Here is an 18,911-nt window from a genome sequence, read left to right on the forward strand (position 1 = left end):
TACTTATACATTTTTATATATAATATTGTTTATATTCAGGAAACAGTTATATTTAACAGAAATAGAGATAACTAACCAATCCATTATAGGTCTATCTGTAACGAAAGAATTTCTAGAATATCCCAGGGATAAAAGGATTAATAAAAGATTATTAAAACTTCTTTTGTTTAGATTACCATAGCCAGGATACCCCAAGGAACCGGTTGGAGCACGCGCACTAACTCTTTTTAGGATCTACCATGGACCAGCCTGGAGATAACCTAGATGATCATGGAGTATTGGAGCCCTACCACCACCCTACCTTGGACGGATTGCGGTTGTGTTCCTGTCAACACCTTGACACAATAGACGAGAACAACAACATCATCACCACACCTGAGTACGATGGATTCTCAGAGAACCTGTCCATCACCATCAGGAATTTCTTGTTAAATACAGCCCTGACTACCAGAGAAGATAGTAGAGTGGAGACCGATAGTAACACCAGCTCCAGCAGCACACTGTCCCTCTCTACCGATGACCTCAACCAACTCTACTATGACCTGGAAAATCACTCAATCACCTTGGACGAGAATGGAAACGAGGTAGCACAAGTGGACGCCCTTGGCTACATATCTACCTCACCCCCAACCTCAACCTACACTTCGAACGAGAGCACTTCACCACCTAGTTCATCATCAGAAGAAGCTGAACTATCCAGAACTACCAACGCAAAAACATTTATTGATGTGACAAAGTTAGATAAAACTAAACCCCTCAAGAAAAGAATGTATTCTATTTGGGAGGTTTATCATCTTGTATACCCAGCTATGAAGATACGCAAATCATACTTTCTTAATGGAAAGCGTATTTAACTTAGCTTGGAATACATTTATAGTTTATTATATATGCCTATATACTGGGACTACTAAATTTTTTCTTTTTCTCTTTTTTCTTTTTTAACAACTTACCCCCATTGGAGATGCGATCCTCAATTTTCAAATTCTTTGAACGTACATATGAGACTTTTACAGAAATGCTTCGCATCCACAACTATCTATCTATGCTTGATATAAAATCAACACTATATAGATCATATTATGAACCTTTGATTGACACGTGCCCTGCAATTAACTAGTAGCACTCAGGGGCAAGACACAATTACTTTAGCTAGGCCCAAGGCATTATTTGTATCAATTTATGCATTCATAGGCCTGTTTCTACCTATATGACACCATATATGGGTAACGAAAGCCTATTCATGGTAATCTATATGTGATTTGCTAATAGTATATGTTTATTAAAGATATTATGTTTATAGTTAATGTAATCATATAAACAACCAGTACATTTATGTATGCCTACAACTATGCCTGATTTACGTCACATATTAACACACAGATATTTAATTGCACAGACAAACACTAAAATCCTGGTCCAGAGCTAATGTTATAGCATGTACCTCTTGAATTTATTCAGTTATTTACTAACTCTCCTACCATCAACTTCTCTTTCTGGCTTTAAAAAGGTAATGACTTAGTTGTTTGGCATGCATTGTAGTTTAAATTTAGGCCCCTTAGTACTTAGCATGAATTGAGCTCAGGCCTTATGTTAGAACTCTAACACTTAGCACAATTCACTGCTTGGGACTTAGGGCACATTTCTGTCCTACTCTACTTATAATTTTAACACTTATCCTGTAAATATTTCCATACTTAACTTATGCACTTGTGATATAAATACACTTTATAAAAACATTTTCCTTCCTTAATACTTAATATACTTATATGATTCTAATCGAATATCAAAACCAACCATTTATTCTTAGGTTAAAGCAACATAATACTTCGCGTGGGTCTTTTGTTGAGCTTCCACCAGCTCAACCAAATTCGTATTATACTTGTGGGAATAGAGGGTTAAGCATTCTAAATAAGCGAACCGACGATGAGAATGTCTATGTGTATTGCATTAAAATTAGGTTTTAGTAGTACTCATAGAAGAGCGGTCTCCATACCTAAATATGGACAAACGCCCCATTCGCACACACATCCCGCCCCTAGATAGGAAGATGGATGGATAGATAGATGGATGGTTAGATAGATAGATAGAAGGATGGATGGATGAATGAATAGATAGTTGAATGGATAGATAGATGGATGGGTAGATATATAGATATGTGGATGGATGGATAGATCAATTAGATATAAAGACAGAATGATAGACAAACAGAAAAACAGACAAATAGACAGACAGATAGACAATAATATAGACTGACAAACAATTAGATTTACAATAGACTTTCAGATAGATAGATACATAGATAGATAGATTGATAAATAGATCAATAAATTAATAGATAGGTAGATTGAAAGATAGGTATATTGATAAATAAATTGATAGATTGATAGATAGATAGATAGATAGATAGATTGATAAATAGATCAATAAATTAATAGATAGGTAGATTGAAAGAAAGGTATATTGATAAATAAATTGATAGATTGATAGATAGATAGATAGATAGATAGATAATTAGATAGATAGATAGATAGATAGATAGATAATTAGATAGATAGCTAGATAGATAGATAGATAGATAGATAGATAGATAGATAGATAGATAGATAGATAGATAGATAGATAGATAGATAGATAGATAGATAGATAGATAGATAGATAGATAGATAGATAGATAGATAGATAGATAGATAGATAGATAGATAGATAGATAGATAGATAGATAGATAGATAGATAGATAGATAGATAGATAGATAGATAGATAGATAGATAGATAGATAGATAGATAGATAGATAGATAGTTAGATAGATAGATAGATAGATAGATAGATAGATAGATAGATAAATAGATAGATAGATAGATAGATAGATAGATAGATATATAGATAGATAGATAGATAGATAGATAGATAGATAGATAGATAGATAGATAGATACAGATTGACCCTCAAAAAAGTATTTTTTAGCATCTGCAGCCCATATTTCTCAATGAATTATTAAAAAATGTATATGTCCTTGTTCTCTGTAGATATCCACATAAGTAGATTTAAAAAATATTTATTTTGCATCAATTAACAGCTGAGATTTTTAGAGCTAAAGTTTTGAAAAAGTGGCTGAGGAAAAAGTAACTTTTCAAGAAAAATGCTTTTTTAAAGTGAAATGACATATTTTTTTCATAATTTCAATACTTTTTTTAAAACTTATATAAAGATGTTTCCAATAAATTTATTTCATGCTGAAAGCACTTTTTTCACTTGTTCTAAAAGGCATTTTTAGAATAGTGTAAATTGCAAAAACACCCTTACAGAAAGAAATCCTATAAAAAATAGTAGCAAATTAAAATTTTACATAAACAGAAATAAAATAAGTTAAAAAACAAAAAAGTTACAGTTACAAACTCTTTTATTAAACATTTAACAATTTAAATGATTTTTATGTGTCTTTAAGTAGTTTGTATAAGTGGGTGGTAATTTATTAGGTCAAATTTGCGCTAATCCATTCCGGTCATAAGGATAAATTGGGGGAGGTGTTCATTTAAGGTCATGTTAAGAAGGGGATATTATAAGGTTTATGGGTAAATGGTTATTAGAAAAAAATGCATTCAGTAATGCAATAAAAAATGTGTCAATTGTAAACTTGCTCTTCTTTCTTACTTGTTTTTTAACTGGTTGATAAAAAGTAATATACTAATAAAAAACTAAGAAATATTTAGCAATATCTAGTTTCTCAAGCACTTTTTCCAAACTTTGGCTTTAAAAATCTCGGCTGTTAATTAATGTAAAAAAAATATTTTGATATCCTTTGATGTGAAAATATATAGAGAACAAGTACAGTACATATGCATCTTTTAATATTTTATCGAGAAATATAGGCGGCAGATGCTAAAAAATACTTTTTCGAGGGTCATACTGTAGATAGATAGATAACCTGTGCTGGCATAATTGCTGCATTACTCCCAGAGATATTTACTCCAGCATACATACAGGCCCTACAATATTAATACCATACAACCACACTGTCAATAAATCATTAAATATGACATTTAGGATGTCTGTGTGTCTGTTTGTATGTTTGTATGTAGCAATGGATTTATTTTTACTTGGATCTTAAACCAAAGTATCACGCATTTTAATAAAGTGAACTGTCCAATAAATGAGGTCCATGTTAACAACCTAAATTTAAGACAATTATTCCCCTGTCATAATATTCTATATCCATTTATGTAGCTTAAGAACCTGCACTGACCGCTGCAGGACCGATATGGACCTTTACCCAAAAAAAGGATTTTATTTTCAGGGAAGGAGGAAGGTGACATTGGGCTGTTTTCTTTACTAGTCCCCAAAGTTTTATGATTACGTTTTCTTATTCGTTGGCCTTACAACTATAGGGATTTATTTTTACTTGGATCTTACATCTGTCCAATAAATGAGTTCCATGTTAGCAACCTAAATTTAAAACAATTTTTCCCCTGTCATAATATTCTATATCCATTTATGTAGCTTAAGAACTTGCACTGACTGCTGGACCGATATGGACCTTTACCAAAAAAAAAGTATTTTATTTTTAGGAAGGGTATATTTTATTACAACATTATTGACTTCTTTGAATTTTGATTGGTTGGTTCATTAAGTTCAGTGCCCAAAAGTTTCAACGTAATCTACAGAAGGGGTAATTGTATGTATCATCATTGGGGATGTACATCAATTTATCGGCTATTGTCTTATCCCTTTAGATCCCTGTTTTATTATTAAACTGGAAATGGACTAATAGCCCCCACCCCCTTTCACTCTATTCCCCCTATTGAAAATGACTTTATTAACCCTTAACGGCCGGGGGGGGGGCCGGGGGGCGTTGAACGAACCCCCCCCACCCGTTTTTTTCTATCTCATTAAAGAGCCCAAACTGCTTGACTTTTTAAATATGGGTATAAAACATAACTGAGAGTTGGAATTTTTTGAATATCTCCATCCTGGCGGGCACAGGATGCCAGCAAACCTGGCAGGGTGATCCAGGTAAAGAGCAAAAATATTTTTTTGACTTAAACAAAGCATTTTATCTTACTAAAATACTAAATTATCCTCTAGTAGTACATGCTTATATGAAATGCAAGTGTTCAAGTCGATTTCAGGTTCCAGGTATGATCCTGCAGGTCCTGTTCCTCCAGGTCTCCAGAAATCTTTAAGAGGCTCCAGTGACCGCAATTTTTGACTTAGAGACTTCAAATTTTAAACTTAAGCTTTTCTTACATGTCTACATAACGTATTGAAATTTCATAAAGATCCGCCGCCGTTTTCCTGCCGACCGCCTACTGCAGCGGCTGTCAGCTGCCAAGTACAGCTGCGGCCGCTGAAATTTATGTTTGATATTTCTAATATGAAATTTACATAAAGATAAACATTTTCTGTGAAAAAATTGTTCTTCTAGCTTCAAAAATAAGAAAATTACAGCCGTTTGAAATTTGTAAGTGAAAAAGGACCTAAAAACAAAGGTTGTTAAATAAAAGGGTAAAGGAAGCGAAAATTGACTTAAGGTCGGAAATTCATCATCAAACAGGGGACTTGCACAAAAAATTTTATTTAGCCCTCTAGCTCTAATAGGAACTGAGATAATAGGGAGGGGTGCGTTGAACGCCCCCCCCCCCCCCCGACTGATTAAGGTGCGGCAAGGGGCTCGACTGTAAGGGGTTAATTTAGTTCTAAGCAAATATAAAATCGTAAATTCTTATGTAAAAGTAACAGGATGTGCATCCATGACATGCATTACCATGCACAGTTAGGACTTCTAAGACAAAGGTTGTGCAATTAAAGGGTTGGTTGTCTGATGGGCGAATGGATACTTTACAATGTATTTATAATACGCGGAGTATGTTTCAAGGTGCGTGGAGAGGTCTAGAACCCGAAGCGACACCAAGCCCCCTAGAATCACCAGCTGGTGAGGCAAAATTGTAATTTGTAAAAATTAAAACAAAATCTTATATAAATAACCCTATTATGGTTTAATTTAATTTTTGTAGATTTTTTATGCGATTTTTGAGGATTTTTCAGAAAAATAATTTTGCCTTACCAGCGAGTAGCGACCCTATTTTTTTAAGGAACACAGTAAAAGTGTCGGACTGATTAGTGATTATGACGTAAAAAAAAATATTAGCCAATGAGAGGCCACTATAAATTTTACTATTGGTCAGGCCTCTAATTGGCTAATTTAATTTTACGTCATAATCAGTCCGACACTTTTACTGTGTTTTTTTTTAAGAATCCATCTATGGAAGAAAGTCGCTGGAAAAAAAATTCTGACGTCATGAAAATGAGAGACGAGTAGAGGAGGAGTGGGAAAGAAAAACCCCTAAATAAGGGATGGATAATCCCTCAATTTTATGACGGCACATGGCTGATTTTTTTGTGACTTTATCCCCCTACCGGAATTGGTTGTAAAAATGACCTCTTTGTAATCATATTTTAAAATACTTTAGATTTTAAAAATAATTTAATTTTTCTGGCTAGGAGAACATGTTTTCCACTGATCATTTTTCGTAACATATACTCAGATACTGTATAATATGGAATTTAAATGTTTTACCTATAATGAGCTTCCACCAACTCTCGTCCATAAACCTTAAGCAATAAATCCTTATATAAAAGTAACAGTATGTCTGTCTGTCTATCTCTCCAACCACTGAACCGATATGGTTTTCCTTTTACAATGTAGCTTCTCATAGGTCATGGGAAAGTTTATAACTATTTTTGGGGAGGGTACCACTACCCTCCCATAAAAAAAAACTAAATTAAAAAATGGGATGGGCGACTTTACTTTGAAGATGATTAAAGTCACTTCACATATTATGACGTCATACGATAAAATAACCAATGAGAGGCCAGTATACACTAATTGAGCAATGGTAAAATTTATGCTGGCCTCTTATTGGTTATTTTATTGTATGACGTCATAATATGTGGATGGACTTTAATCATCTTCCTCACATTTAATGTTATATTCATCAAGTTTGTCATTTTTATTACATTTTTTTACAACATATTAGTAAGGTCCTTTAATTTTAAAAATCACTAATGATAGTTTCTCCCCTCCCCCCTCTTTCCTTCCTTAATCCCTTTAATTTGATTGACAGTTTGGAAGATTCAAAACTAATAATAAACCACTTTCCAGAATCGCTTCGAAACCGTTTAATATCCGGTGGATTAGAATCGGTTCTTAGCCATACTGAAAACTTATATAATTGTATTATATCCAGCCTATGCCTTCAGCATCTCGGGGCTAAATAAACTGGTTTTAATCCTTTAATTGTAAATTTTATATCCGTGAAAAGCTGTTTATAACACTATGCAATAATAGTTATTTCTTGCAACGTATTATAAACAGTTTTACAAGGATATAAAAATTTACAATTATAAGTTTTAGACCAGTTTTTTTAGCCCAGAGATTCCAAAACTGGTTTTAATCTGTTGATTGTACATTGTTATATTTGTACAAATCTGGATAAAATATGATGTTATACATAATTTTTCATTATGGCTGAGAACAATTTCTAATCCACCAGATATTAATCAGTATCGAAGCCATACTGGAAATAACTACAATATATTTTGTAACCTTATTAGCTCCAACTCCACAGTAGTAAGGACCCTGTGGCCCAGGGAATCCATTCTTTGGCCATCCATATGGGTGGTGGTCAGAATCAAGTATTGTAAACTCCTACAGATAAATAGATCAGTAGATAGATTGATCGATAGATAGATCGATAGATTGATAGATTGATTGATCCTACAGATATAATAATCGATGTAGATTGATTGATAAATTGATCGATAGATTGATTGATAGATTGGTCGATAGATTGGTCGATAGATTGGTCGATAGATTGATCGATAGATTGATCGATAGATTGATCGATAGATTGATCGATAGATTGATCAATAGATTGATCGATAGATTGATCGATAGATTGATCGATAGATTGATCGATAGATTGATCGATAGATTGATCGATAGATTGATCGATAGATTGATCGATAGATTGATCGATAGATTGATCGATAGATTGATCGATAGATTGATCGATAGATTGATCGATAGATTGATCGATAGATTGATCGATAGATTGATCGATAGATTGATCGATAGATTGATCGATAGATTGATCGATAGATTGATCGATAGATTGATCGATAGATTGATCGATAGATTGATTGATAGATTGATCGATAGATTGATCGATAGATTGATCGATAGATTGATCGATAGATTGATCGATAGATTGATCGATAGATTGATCGATAGATTGATCGATAGATTGTTCGATAGATTGATCGATAGATTGTTCGATAGATTGATTGATTGATAGATTGATGGATAGATTGATCGTTAGATTGATCGTTAGATTGATCGATAAATTGATTGATAGATTGATTGATAGATTTATCGATAGATTGATCAATAGATTGATTGATTGATAGATTGATTGATAGATTGATCGATAAATTGATTGATAGATTGATTGATAGTTTTATCGATAGATTGATCAATAGATTGATTGATTGATAGATTGATGGATAGATTGATCGTTAGATTGATTAATAGTTAGATTGATTGATAGTTAGACTGATCAATAGTTAGATTGATTGATAGTTAGATTGATCAATAGTTAGATTGATTGATAGTTAGATTGATCAATAGTTAGATTGATTGATAGATAGATTGATTGATACATAGATTGATAGATAGATAGTTTAATAGATAGATTGATAGATATATAGATAGATTAATAGATATGTAGATTAATAGATTGATCGATAGATAGATTGATAGATTAATAGATTGATCGATAGATAGATCGAGAGATTAATAGATTGATCGATAGATAGATTGATAGATTAATAGATTGATCGATAGATAGATTGATAGATAGATCAATAGATCAATAGATAGATCAATAGATAGATTGATAGATAGATCGATAGATAGATTGATAGATAGATTGATAGATAGATCGATAAATAGATCGATAGATATATTGATCAATGAATAAATTGATTAGTAGATAGATGGATGAATAATTTTATATATTGATTAATGATAGGAAAATTGATAAGTAGATTGATAGATAGAAAGTACCTGCTCTATCCCAAACCATGGATGGTAATCTTTTCCTTTCTCCATTACTTCAGCACAGCTATGCCTTTTATAAAATACCTTGTTGTTCTAGGAATCATTATACAATATAATAGTTATATATGGAAGCATGAGACTTACACAAAAGCTTTGATATTAAAAAAAGGGACAACATACATTGGCTATAAAACACCTTAACTTCAATCATTTGCAATCAAAACTTTTTGTATATTAATAAACCTAAATGAGTTGGTTGGAACCTTTCAACCAATAATTTGATCAACAGAATAACAGGGGTAACAGAGAGAATTCACATCAATTTATAGTCTCATTGTCTTATCCCTTAAGGTCCGTGTAGTTAATAGATTAATTCCTAATTAGTGTTATAGATTGTATTTCAAATTGGAAAGGGGACATTGGGCTTTTTATTACACCTGTCCCCAAAGTTTTATTATAACATTTTCTTTTTAGTTATTAGTCTTTTGGGACTTTATTTGAATTTAGAATGATTGGTTCATTAAGATGAGTGTCAAAACGTTACAATCACTAATTGTAACCACAGAAAGGGTGATTTTGTGCATCATCATGTGGATTATACATCAATTTATCGACCAATTTCTTATGTCTTTAGATCCCTGAGAAAGTAGTTTAATTATACATTTACAGATGTGTATCAAATAGAAAGGGAAAAACCAGTACTATATACATTACAGGGATCTAAAGGGATAAGACAATGGCCCATACATTAAAATACATCCTCAATAATAGTACAAAAAGTTACTACTTTTGTAGATTACAATTGGTGGATGAAACTTATTGAACCAACCAATCAAAATTAATAAAAGTCCCCAAAGTTGTTAAGCCAAAAAATAATGAAACATTATTATGAAAATTTGGGTACCAATGAAATAAATAACCTAGTGTCCCTCCCTCTCTTCCAACCAACAGTGTCTAAACTTTTCCACCAATAGTTTTTACCTATGATTGGTCTCTGTTGGTTTCTTGTTATACTTGTAGGTCTCACAGAGAACTATCTTGTTATTTCCAAGTCTGAAATTATTAACATTGCACAGTGGGGCCAAATTTAGCACAGAGGGGCACAAGAATAAAGCCACTATGATGCACTGTGGGTCAGAGTCAAGACTAATGGCTCTATGTGGTACAGTGGGTCAGATATTAGACTATAGTTCCAAAGTGGAGCAAAGAATACAAAATTCCTTATGAGTTGCACAGTGTGGCGAAAACAAAACTAAAGAAATATTTTAGCACAGAGGAGCAGATATAAAACTAATAGTTTCTAAATGGCACAGTGGGGCGGTTCAAGATTAAAGACCTTTTTAGCATATGGGGGAAAAGACAAGGCTTAAGACCTAGTTCAGCACATTAGGCCAGATATAAGGCTAAATTGGGGTAGATTCCAGACTAAAGACCATATGTGGCAGAGTGGGCTGAAGACTAAAACAAAAATAGATCCAAAAAGCTAGTCTAACTTTACCATCCAACAATTAATATCTGTAAGAAGCGCTGGAAAGTGGAATGTGTGATGTCATGAAAATATGTCTAAATAGAAGGGATGAGAGGAGAAGAGGGAAAGGAAACCCCTAAAAAACAGATAGATAATAGATGTATTTTTATGACGTCATACATGAAACTTTCCAGCATTTCTACGCTACCTGAAAGGATCTCTATAAAGAGCCACAGGATGAAGATATACATCAGTATTATTCCCCTCAGCTTGATAGGTTGCACTCCCATCAAAATTCCAAATTGGCAACTCTGAAATTGTGACAATCAGCTGATTTTGAAATAATAAGACGACATTTATTTTGTACATGCTTAAAACTGGTTTAAACAGGTTATGGATCATTTCTATGAGAGTACGGAAGTAATGGTTAGGGATCTAGAGGGATAAGACAAGGGCCGATAAATTGACATACTTCCCTATAAATGATACACAAAATTATCCCTGAACAATTAGTTTTAATGTACAAAAAGGGTATTTTTGAGTATAATTATGGGGATGGACATCAATTATTTAGCCATTGTCTTATCCCTTTAGATTTCTGGCTACTATGCATACTATACAAGGAAACGTTGTTTGTAGTGTCTGCACAAATAACAAAGCTGGATCTTTAAATCATTTTAGTGGTGATCCAGATCGGGGTACGCCGAATTATCGCCAATCACAGCCCGGCATTTCATAAAATGCTGTGCTCTCATTGGTGGAAAATTGGCTCACCCCGATCTGGCTCACCACTAAAATGATTTAAAGATCCAGCTCAGGCAAAATTGTTCTAAATTACCTTTTGGTGTTTTTGGAACAAAATTGACAGTCTTGGTTTTTGATCTGAAAATTACAAGAATCTCATATACTGAATACATCATTGGGGGGGGGAGTCTTTAAAAGTGTTATGTATGACGTCATAAAAATACGTCTTTTTTAGGGGTTTCCTTTTTCACCTCTTCACTCCTTCTTCCATCTGAGATATATTTTTATGACGTCACACATGACACTTTCCGTATCTCCACTAAATAATTAATGCACAGTATATCGGAATCTGGGATCATGGCTCAACAAGTAGCGCATACGTTCATAACTAAAGACGTAATAGTACGAGGGGGGTTGCCTTGGCCTATAAACAGGCGCAACTCACTACCATGCACAGTTAGGACTTCTCAGACAAAGGGTTGGTTGTCTGATGTATGTTACTTAACCTAATATCCTTGGGTGTTAGAGTATTGCATCCCATTACATGTGGATGATGCTCTGAATTCTCTAGATGATCCCTTAAATTGAAGGAGAATCCTGCCCTTACAAGGTAATGGTAAAAAATATGGGACTCTGCCTGAGATTTTCTCCAGTTCCATCGATCCAGACATAGGAGCATTGGATCTTTTCCTCAGGTTGAGGCAGTCGGAGGTACCTGCACATAGAGGATAGATAGATTGATAGATAGATAGATAAATTGATAGGGATCACTAGATAGATTGATAGATAGATCGATAAATTGATCAATAGATAGATTAATAAAAAGATAGATAGATTGATAGAAAGTTAGATAGATAGATAGAAAGATTGTTATAGATCAATACATCTATAGATAGATAAATTGATAGGGATCAATAGATAGATAGATAGATAGATAGATAGATAGATAGATAGATAGATAGATAGATAGATAGATAGATAGATAGAAAGATAGATAGATACAAACCTGTCCAAAGCAGACTTGTGCTTATCAGCCATTGACATTTTTTAACTAAAATATTTTGATAATTTTGGGCTGTTAATTGCAATAGTCCTTAAAGTTTTATAATAACGACTTCTAAACTTTTTGGAATTTTGATTTGTTGAATCTTACACTACAGTTGGGATAATCTTGTGAATTATCATTGGGCATGTACATTAATTTATCAGTCATTATCTTATCCCTTTAAATCCCTGACATTCTCCCCTCCCTAACTGTTCCCCCCCCCCCTCATGCATTAATTATTTTTTTTATCAAATTACAGATTAAGGATAATTAGAGGATTTGCTTTCTAGATGGATATAAGCAAGGAGGGAGGGTCTGTTTATTACACTAGTCCCCAAAGTGTTATAGTAAGCTTTTCTTATTCGTGGGCTCAACAACTTTGGAGACTTTTCTTGAATTGTGATTGTTTGATTCAATAAGTTAAGCGTTCAAATGTTTCAACCACTAGATGTAATCTACAGAAGGTTTAATTTTGTGTATCATCATTGGGGATGAACATCAATTTATCGGCAATTGTCTTATCCCTTTAGATTCCTGGAATATAGGATATACGTGGATATATTGACAGGGGTATAATTTGTCGTCAATTTAGCTTGCTCATTTATTGGTCTGTTCGTTCATCCAGTAGGTGGGGAGGGGGTTTGGTAATGGTTGTATTATTGTATTAGCCAGCTGCGAGCATTACTTTATCAAAGGACATGAAAATCTGGTGCAACATCCATGTAATAATATATCAATTTATAAACCATGAAGACAATCTTTCAAACAGCAGGATCTCTGTTTGTCTATACCGAAGGATCTCGCTAACCACTGAACCAATATGGTCCTAATTTACAATGTAGACTCTCATAGGTCCTGGGATGGTTTATAACTAATTTGATATCCATGGAGAATTTTATTGAATTTTTATTCGTTGGTTCATTTAGTACAGTATCCAAACGTTTAAATCACAAATTGTAATCTACAGAAGGGGTAATTTTGTGTATCATCATTGATGATGTACATCAATTTATCGGCCATTTTCTTTTTTTCTGATTATGGCAGTTTAAAAACACAAAAATCATAAAATAAGTTGACAGATTTTTAAAATAATTTTTGGAGGATTTTTTTTCTGGTTTGAAAAAAAAGAAATTCATTGGTTTTTTTGTTGAATTAAGATTTAGGTCTTTCAATAACAGAAGGGAGGGAGGGGTTAATGGACTCCAAATTATACTGGTACCCAAAGTTTAAGAACCCCCCCCCCCCCAAACTTTAACAAATCTAGATTTGTTGGTATTGTACAATCTTTACAATTATATAGTTTTAATGTATAAAAGGGGTAATTTGTTTATCATAATTTGGGTCTACATCAATTTATCAGCCATTGTCTTATCCCTTAAGATCCCTGGAAGCAACCAAATCTTTGAATGTATAGGCTATACCTCTGAATAAAATGGTGGTTAAATTTACATGGGGGTGGAGGGGGGGTTGAGGTATATCCCAGATAATTACAAAAAATATCCCTTCTGTAGAATACGATTATTGGTTAAAAAGTTAGGACACTACTAGTTTTAAACAAACCAATTAAGTTTCAATAAAAGTACCCAAAGTTTATGGGCCAATTAATAAGATAATGTTGTTATAAAACCTTGGGTACCAGTGTAATTTACAGTCAGTCCAATGTCCCCTCCCTCCTTGCTATGACTATTGCTTATGTTGATATACTAAAGGCATAAAATTTTGATTTTAATTAATTTATCGCATAGTATTATAGACAGTGTTCTGCAGACATTAAAATTAAATTTGTTAATTTAAAAAAAAACTGGTATTATATCTATGATTTTCATTTTAGTATTCGTGGGAAATTGTTTGTAATTCATGATTTTTCAGCATGGCTGAGAACCGGTTCTAATCCTGCAGATATTAATCGGTTTCGAAGCCATACTGGAAAAGACTTTTGTTTAACTATAATAAATATATATCATTTTATCAAAAACTATGTTTTTTTTTCACAATGAATTGTTTATAAAGGTGTATAAGCAACAGTTTGGAGGCTACTATGAGTTTTTCTCTCTTATAATATATCTATCTATCTATATATATATATCGGAGGTTGTGTCTTAGAAAAAGGGAAAACCAAATTATTTCGAAAATATGCAGGGAGGGAGGGGACATTGGGCTGTTACTTACACTAGTCCCAGAAGTCTTATTATAACGTTTTCTTATTCGTTGGCTTAACAACCTTGGGGACTTTTATTGAATTTTGTTTGGTTAACTTGTGAGAAGCTACCCTGTAAAGATAAAACTATACCAATTCAGCGGTTAGCGAGATCCTTCAGTACAGACAAACAGACAGTTAAACATCCTGTTACACTTAATTACAAGGATTTAGAGTCATTTTAAGAATTGGTTATCTTATGGGTGTCACTGAAACTAGTCCCGAAAGTTATTAAGCCAACTAACGAGAAAAAAAGTCCTTAGGGACTAGTGTAATAAACAGCCTAATGTCCCCTCCCTCTGTGCAATATTGCAACTATATCCCAAAAAGCTTTAAAAACAGCTAAAATAACACAAAAAATTCGTTTTTTATTCACTATTATTGTTAACGCAACCAATATAATAAATTTTATAACCATAAATTTATCTTTAAACCCCTGAGAGGCCATTAGTGTTAAATCATACTAACCAAAAAAAGTTTTTCAATATAATAGATATCAGATAATAGGAATCTAAAGGGATAAGACAATAACCGATAAATTGATGTACATCCTCAATGATGACACACAACATTACCCCTTCTGTAGATTTCAATTATAGGTTGAAACGTTTTAACACTCAACTTATTGAACCAATCAATCAAAATTCAGTAAAAGTTCTCAAAGTAGTAAAAACGTACAAGGAAACGTTATTATAAAACTTTGGGGACTGGTGTTATAAACAGCACATTGTCCCCTCTTAAATCATTAATGCTTAGCCTTTTCTTATTCGTTGGCTTAAAAACATTTGCTGCTTTTATTGAATTTTTATTTAAAAAGTTGAGTGTCTTAACGTTTCAACCAATAATTGTAATCCAGAGAGTGGTTTTATTGTGCATCATCGTCGGATTGTACATCAATTCATCAGCCATTATCTTATCCATTTAGATAATTAATTCTTATTTCTACGCTAATATTTTATATGCTCTGTGGTTTTGAAAAAACGTTGAGGTTTTCTAAATTCTGGTTCCGTAGATATGTTTTTACATTCGATTTTAACATATATTCCAAAATGGAGTCGAAACCATTTAATACACGCTGGATAAGTACTGGTTCTTGGCCATTCTGTAAAATCATGTATTGTAATATAGACAATTTGTCTACAAATAGACAACAGAACTGGAATGAATGTTATAATCGTTGGCCTCAAAGTTTTGGGGACTTTTATAAAATCATGGTTGAAGCAAACTTCAAGTGTTCAAACTTTTCCACCCATTGTTTTAATCAGATTTACATCAATTTATTGTCCATTGTCTTACCTCTTAAGATCACTAGTATGGCCTTTATTGTGATGATACACCAATATATCCATTCTGTAGATTACAACCAGTGGTTGAAACGTTTGGACACTAAAATTGACGAACCAACCAATTAAAATGTAATAAAAGTCCCCAAAGTTGTTAAGCCTACGAATAGGAAAACTTAATTATATAATTTTGGGACCAGACTAGTGTAATAAACAACCCAATGTCTCCTCCCCCCCCCCCTGTAAATTTTACTAAAAGTTATATTTTTTCTCTTTAGAACCCGCCATAATATATATAATGGATATAGAATATAAATGGATGTATATTGACAGGGGAAAATTTGTCGTCAACTTAGGTTGCTAATATGCTCCTCATTTATTGGCCAGTTTGCTTAACCAGTAGGTGGGTAGTGGATGTGGTAAAGGGGGTGGATAGGGGGTAATGTTATGATAACCAGCTACTAGTTTCACTTTATTAGAGTACGTGAAAATCTGGTGCAACATCCAAGTAATAATATATACATTTCTCGAGGCTGGGTTTATATATACAGAGAGAAACTTCAACCAAAAAAATATACATACACATACACACATATATACACACATACACACACACATACACACACACATACACACACACACATATACACACATACACACACATAAATACAAACACATACCCACACACATACACACACACACTAACAAAATACCAAAAATTAAACACACACACTAAAGCACATAGATAGACACACACACACACACACACACACACACATACATACATATACACACACACACGTATACACACATACAAACACACACACTGGTGTCCTGGATAGGAAACAGGTTTTTTTTGACATACGTCTCACAAGACCTATGTAGTCATGACAGGGAGACAATGACGTTCATTGCATGACTTAGTTATGACAGCTTAGTTAGCCTAAATTTAGGCAAGAAAAGTATAATAAGTAACAGCTTTACTGAAGATTGGGCTATCACCTATAATAAGATCTTTCAGAATCAATGGAATAAGATTTGTAGTCAGAAATTGAGTAAGAGTTATTTACTTTGACTATGCAACATTATGTTTTAGCCCACAAATGTCTATCACAAAAACTTTCTATCCTGTCAATCCACCTGTTAAACTTCTTGATCCATGTTTTAAGACATTGAAGATACTGTCCATGTCCTTCAACTTTAACAAGTATGCCTCATAATACTGTCCACTAAACAGGGTATCTCTCTCCACCCTGGTATAGCTAGACCTCTATTCTAGCTGGCTGACATGGTTCACCCAGCCTTTAAATCTTGATGGAAGTTAGTTTAGAATTCTGACTCTACTTTCAACTTCCCGTTCTGGTACTTGTTTGTTATTGTCCTTGTGGCTTGACTTTTGCCATATGAAGGGATTACCTCAAGATTCAGAATAAAATTTCAAGTATTCTTACTTTTTACTTCCTTTGGTTTCCTATGAACCAGCTACTGTCATAAAAGATCTTTCCATGGGTGAAAGCCTAGACTGATGGTCTTTAAGACTCCCTTGTCTTAGTTACTTCATCTAAGAGCTCCTGTCCTCTCATTCTCTATTACTCAGAAATTCAACATGGTTTCAGCCTACTCTGCTGATTGATATGCTAAAGTCAGGTGGGTCTATGATTCCAAATCTAACACCATTTGATAGACAAACTGCCTTTTATTCTAGCTTGCTAATCCTATATTGTGGTCCTCCTGTTTAACACCTTCCTAGGTCCCTTTACTACTGGTAGCTTTTATGAAGGGTAGTATTGATCTGCTTAGGACAGATAACTTGAATTTTTATTTTCGAATTGGGTTTTAAAGTCACCATTGAAACACACACTTGAATGAAATCCAGTTATGATCATGTAACCAGCATTCACATTCACTCTAGTCGTAAGCTACTATTATTTTCTTCAAGCTACAAGCCAAGTGCTTTTTTGTCATTTAGCTGCTCTTACATTCATGACTCATATCAACACAATGTTTGAATACACTAACTTACAAATTATCCATCCAGCATAGAATAAATATGTATCTATAATCATTCTGTAGGTTCACCTATGAAAACCTTGTTATGACTTTTACCTAATCTAAATAACACATTTGAACCACTTGAAACTCTCTTGCTTCAAAGAACAAAAGTGTCTACCATGGTTATCATTATGACATTTAATCAGTAGTCAAGAAAACCAGTGTGTACAAAGGGCAGAGACTCAATCAAGACCAGCTATATTAACCTTCTGCAAGCTCTTTTGAACCAGGGACTGGTTGTATATTCAACTGTAGCCTTGTATATATGGTATTATAGGACTTTGAACATGGCAACTTTGGTTATGAACATCTGTTATATCCCAAGCAGATATTATTTGATGTTGAGACATCAAATCAGCCAGGAACCAATGTTGACCAGGATAACTTGTTAATATTTCAAGGAAAACATGGAACAGAATCACTGCTATTTCTGAAGCATGTTTGTATTAACTTCATTAGCGGAACCTCAGAGGGAGGTCTTTTCACAGCCTGAAACTATGTTTTAATAATATAATATGTCATGAGGCATGCAACAGGAACATGAAATATTTTTTAAAGATAATTACAAAAGCTGTTTAGACATCAATTCAAATATTGACTTTAAATAACTCTGATTTAATTTCTAGAATACAAATCTTAGATTATTCAATTGATTCTTAAAGATTTTGTTATTGATGATAACACAGTCCTTAGGTTCAGCTGTATTTACTATACTTTTTTGCGTAAATTTAGGCTAACTAAGCTGCAAATGTGAGAAAATTGAGATTTTTTTGAGGAAAACTATGAAAATTTGGGTATAAAAGTAATTTCCAAAAAAATCCACAAAAATGATCAGCTGTGATTTAACGAAAGTCATGTACTGAACCGTCATTGTCTCCCGGTCATGGCTACATAGGTCTTGTGAGACGTATGTAAAAAAAAACCTGTTTCCTATCCAGGACACTGGTGCACACATACATACACACACATACATACATACGTACACACACACACACACACGAAAC

General features: G+C 33.4%; 1 protein-coding gene across 3 annotated transcripts in view; it reads right to left on the reverse strand.

The window, feature by feature from the left end:
- LOC145306753 (glutamine synthetase-like) overlaps nt 1-12,401 on the reverse strand; it is a 58,495-nt gene extending 46,094 nt beyond the window's left edge. For all 3 annotated transcript variants that reach the window (XM_080149047.1, XM_080149045.1, XM_080149046.1), the window contains exons 1-9: nt 12,337-12,401; nt 11,968-12,045; nt 11,425-11,468; nt 10,795-10,897; nt 10,100-10,171; nt 9,125-9,188; nt 7,604-7,705; nt 6,575-6,609; nt 3,926-3,986 (exon numbers count right to left, since the gene is read on the reverse strand). In XM_080149047.1, coding sequence (XP_080005173.1) covers nt 3,926-3,986; nt 6,575-6,609; nt 7,604-7,705; nt 9,125-9,188; nt 10,100-10,171; nt 10,795-10,897; nt 11,425-11,468; nt 11,968-12,045; nt 12,337-12,374 — 597 coding nt within the window. In that variant the 5' untranslated portion in view covers nt 12,375-12,401. The remainder of the gene's footprint in view (nt 1-3,925; nt 3,987-6,574; nt 6,610-7,603; nt 7,706-9,124; nt 9,189-10,099; nt 10,172-10,794; nt 10,898-11,424; nt 11,469-11,967; nt 12,046-12,336) is intronic.
- Nucleotides 12,402-18,911: the final 6,510 nt, after the last annotated feature.

This window comes from Acartia tonsa, chromosome 15 (assembly GCF_053477335.1).
Source record: "Acartia tonsa isolate MP-2025a chromosome 15, ASM5347733v1, whole genome shotgun sequence".
Lineage (NCBI taxonomy): Eukaryota > Metazoa > Arthropoda > Copepoda > Calanoida > Acartiidae > Acartia > Acartia tonsa.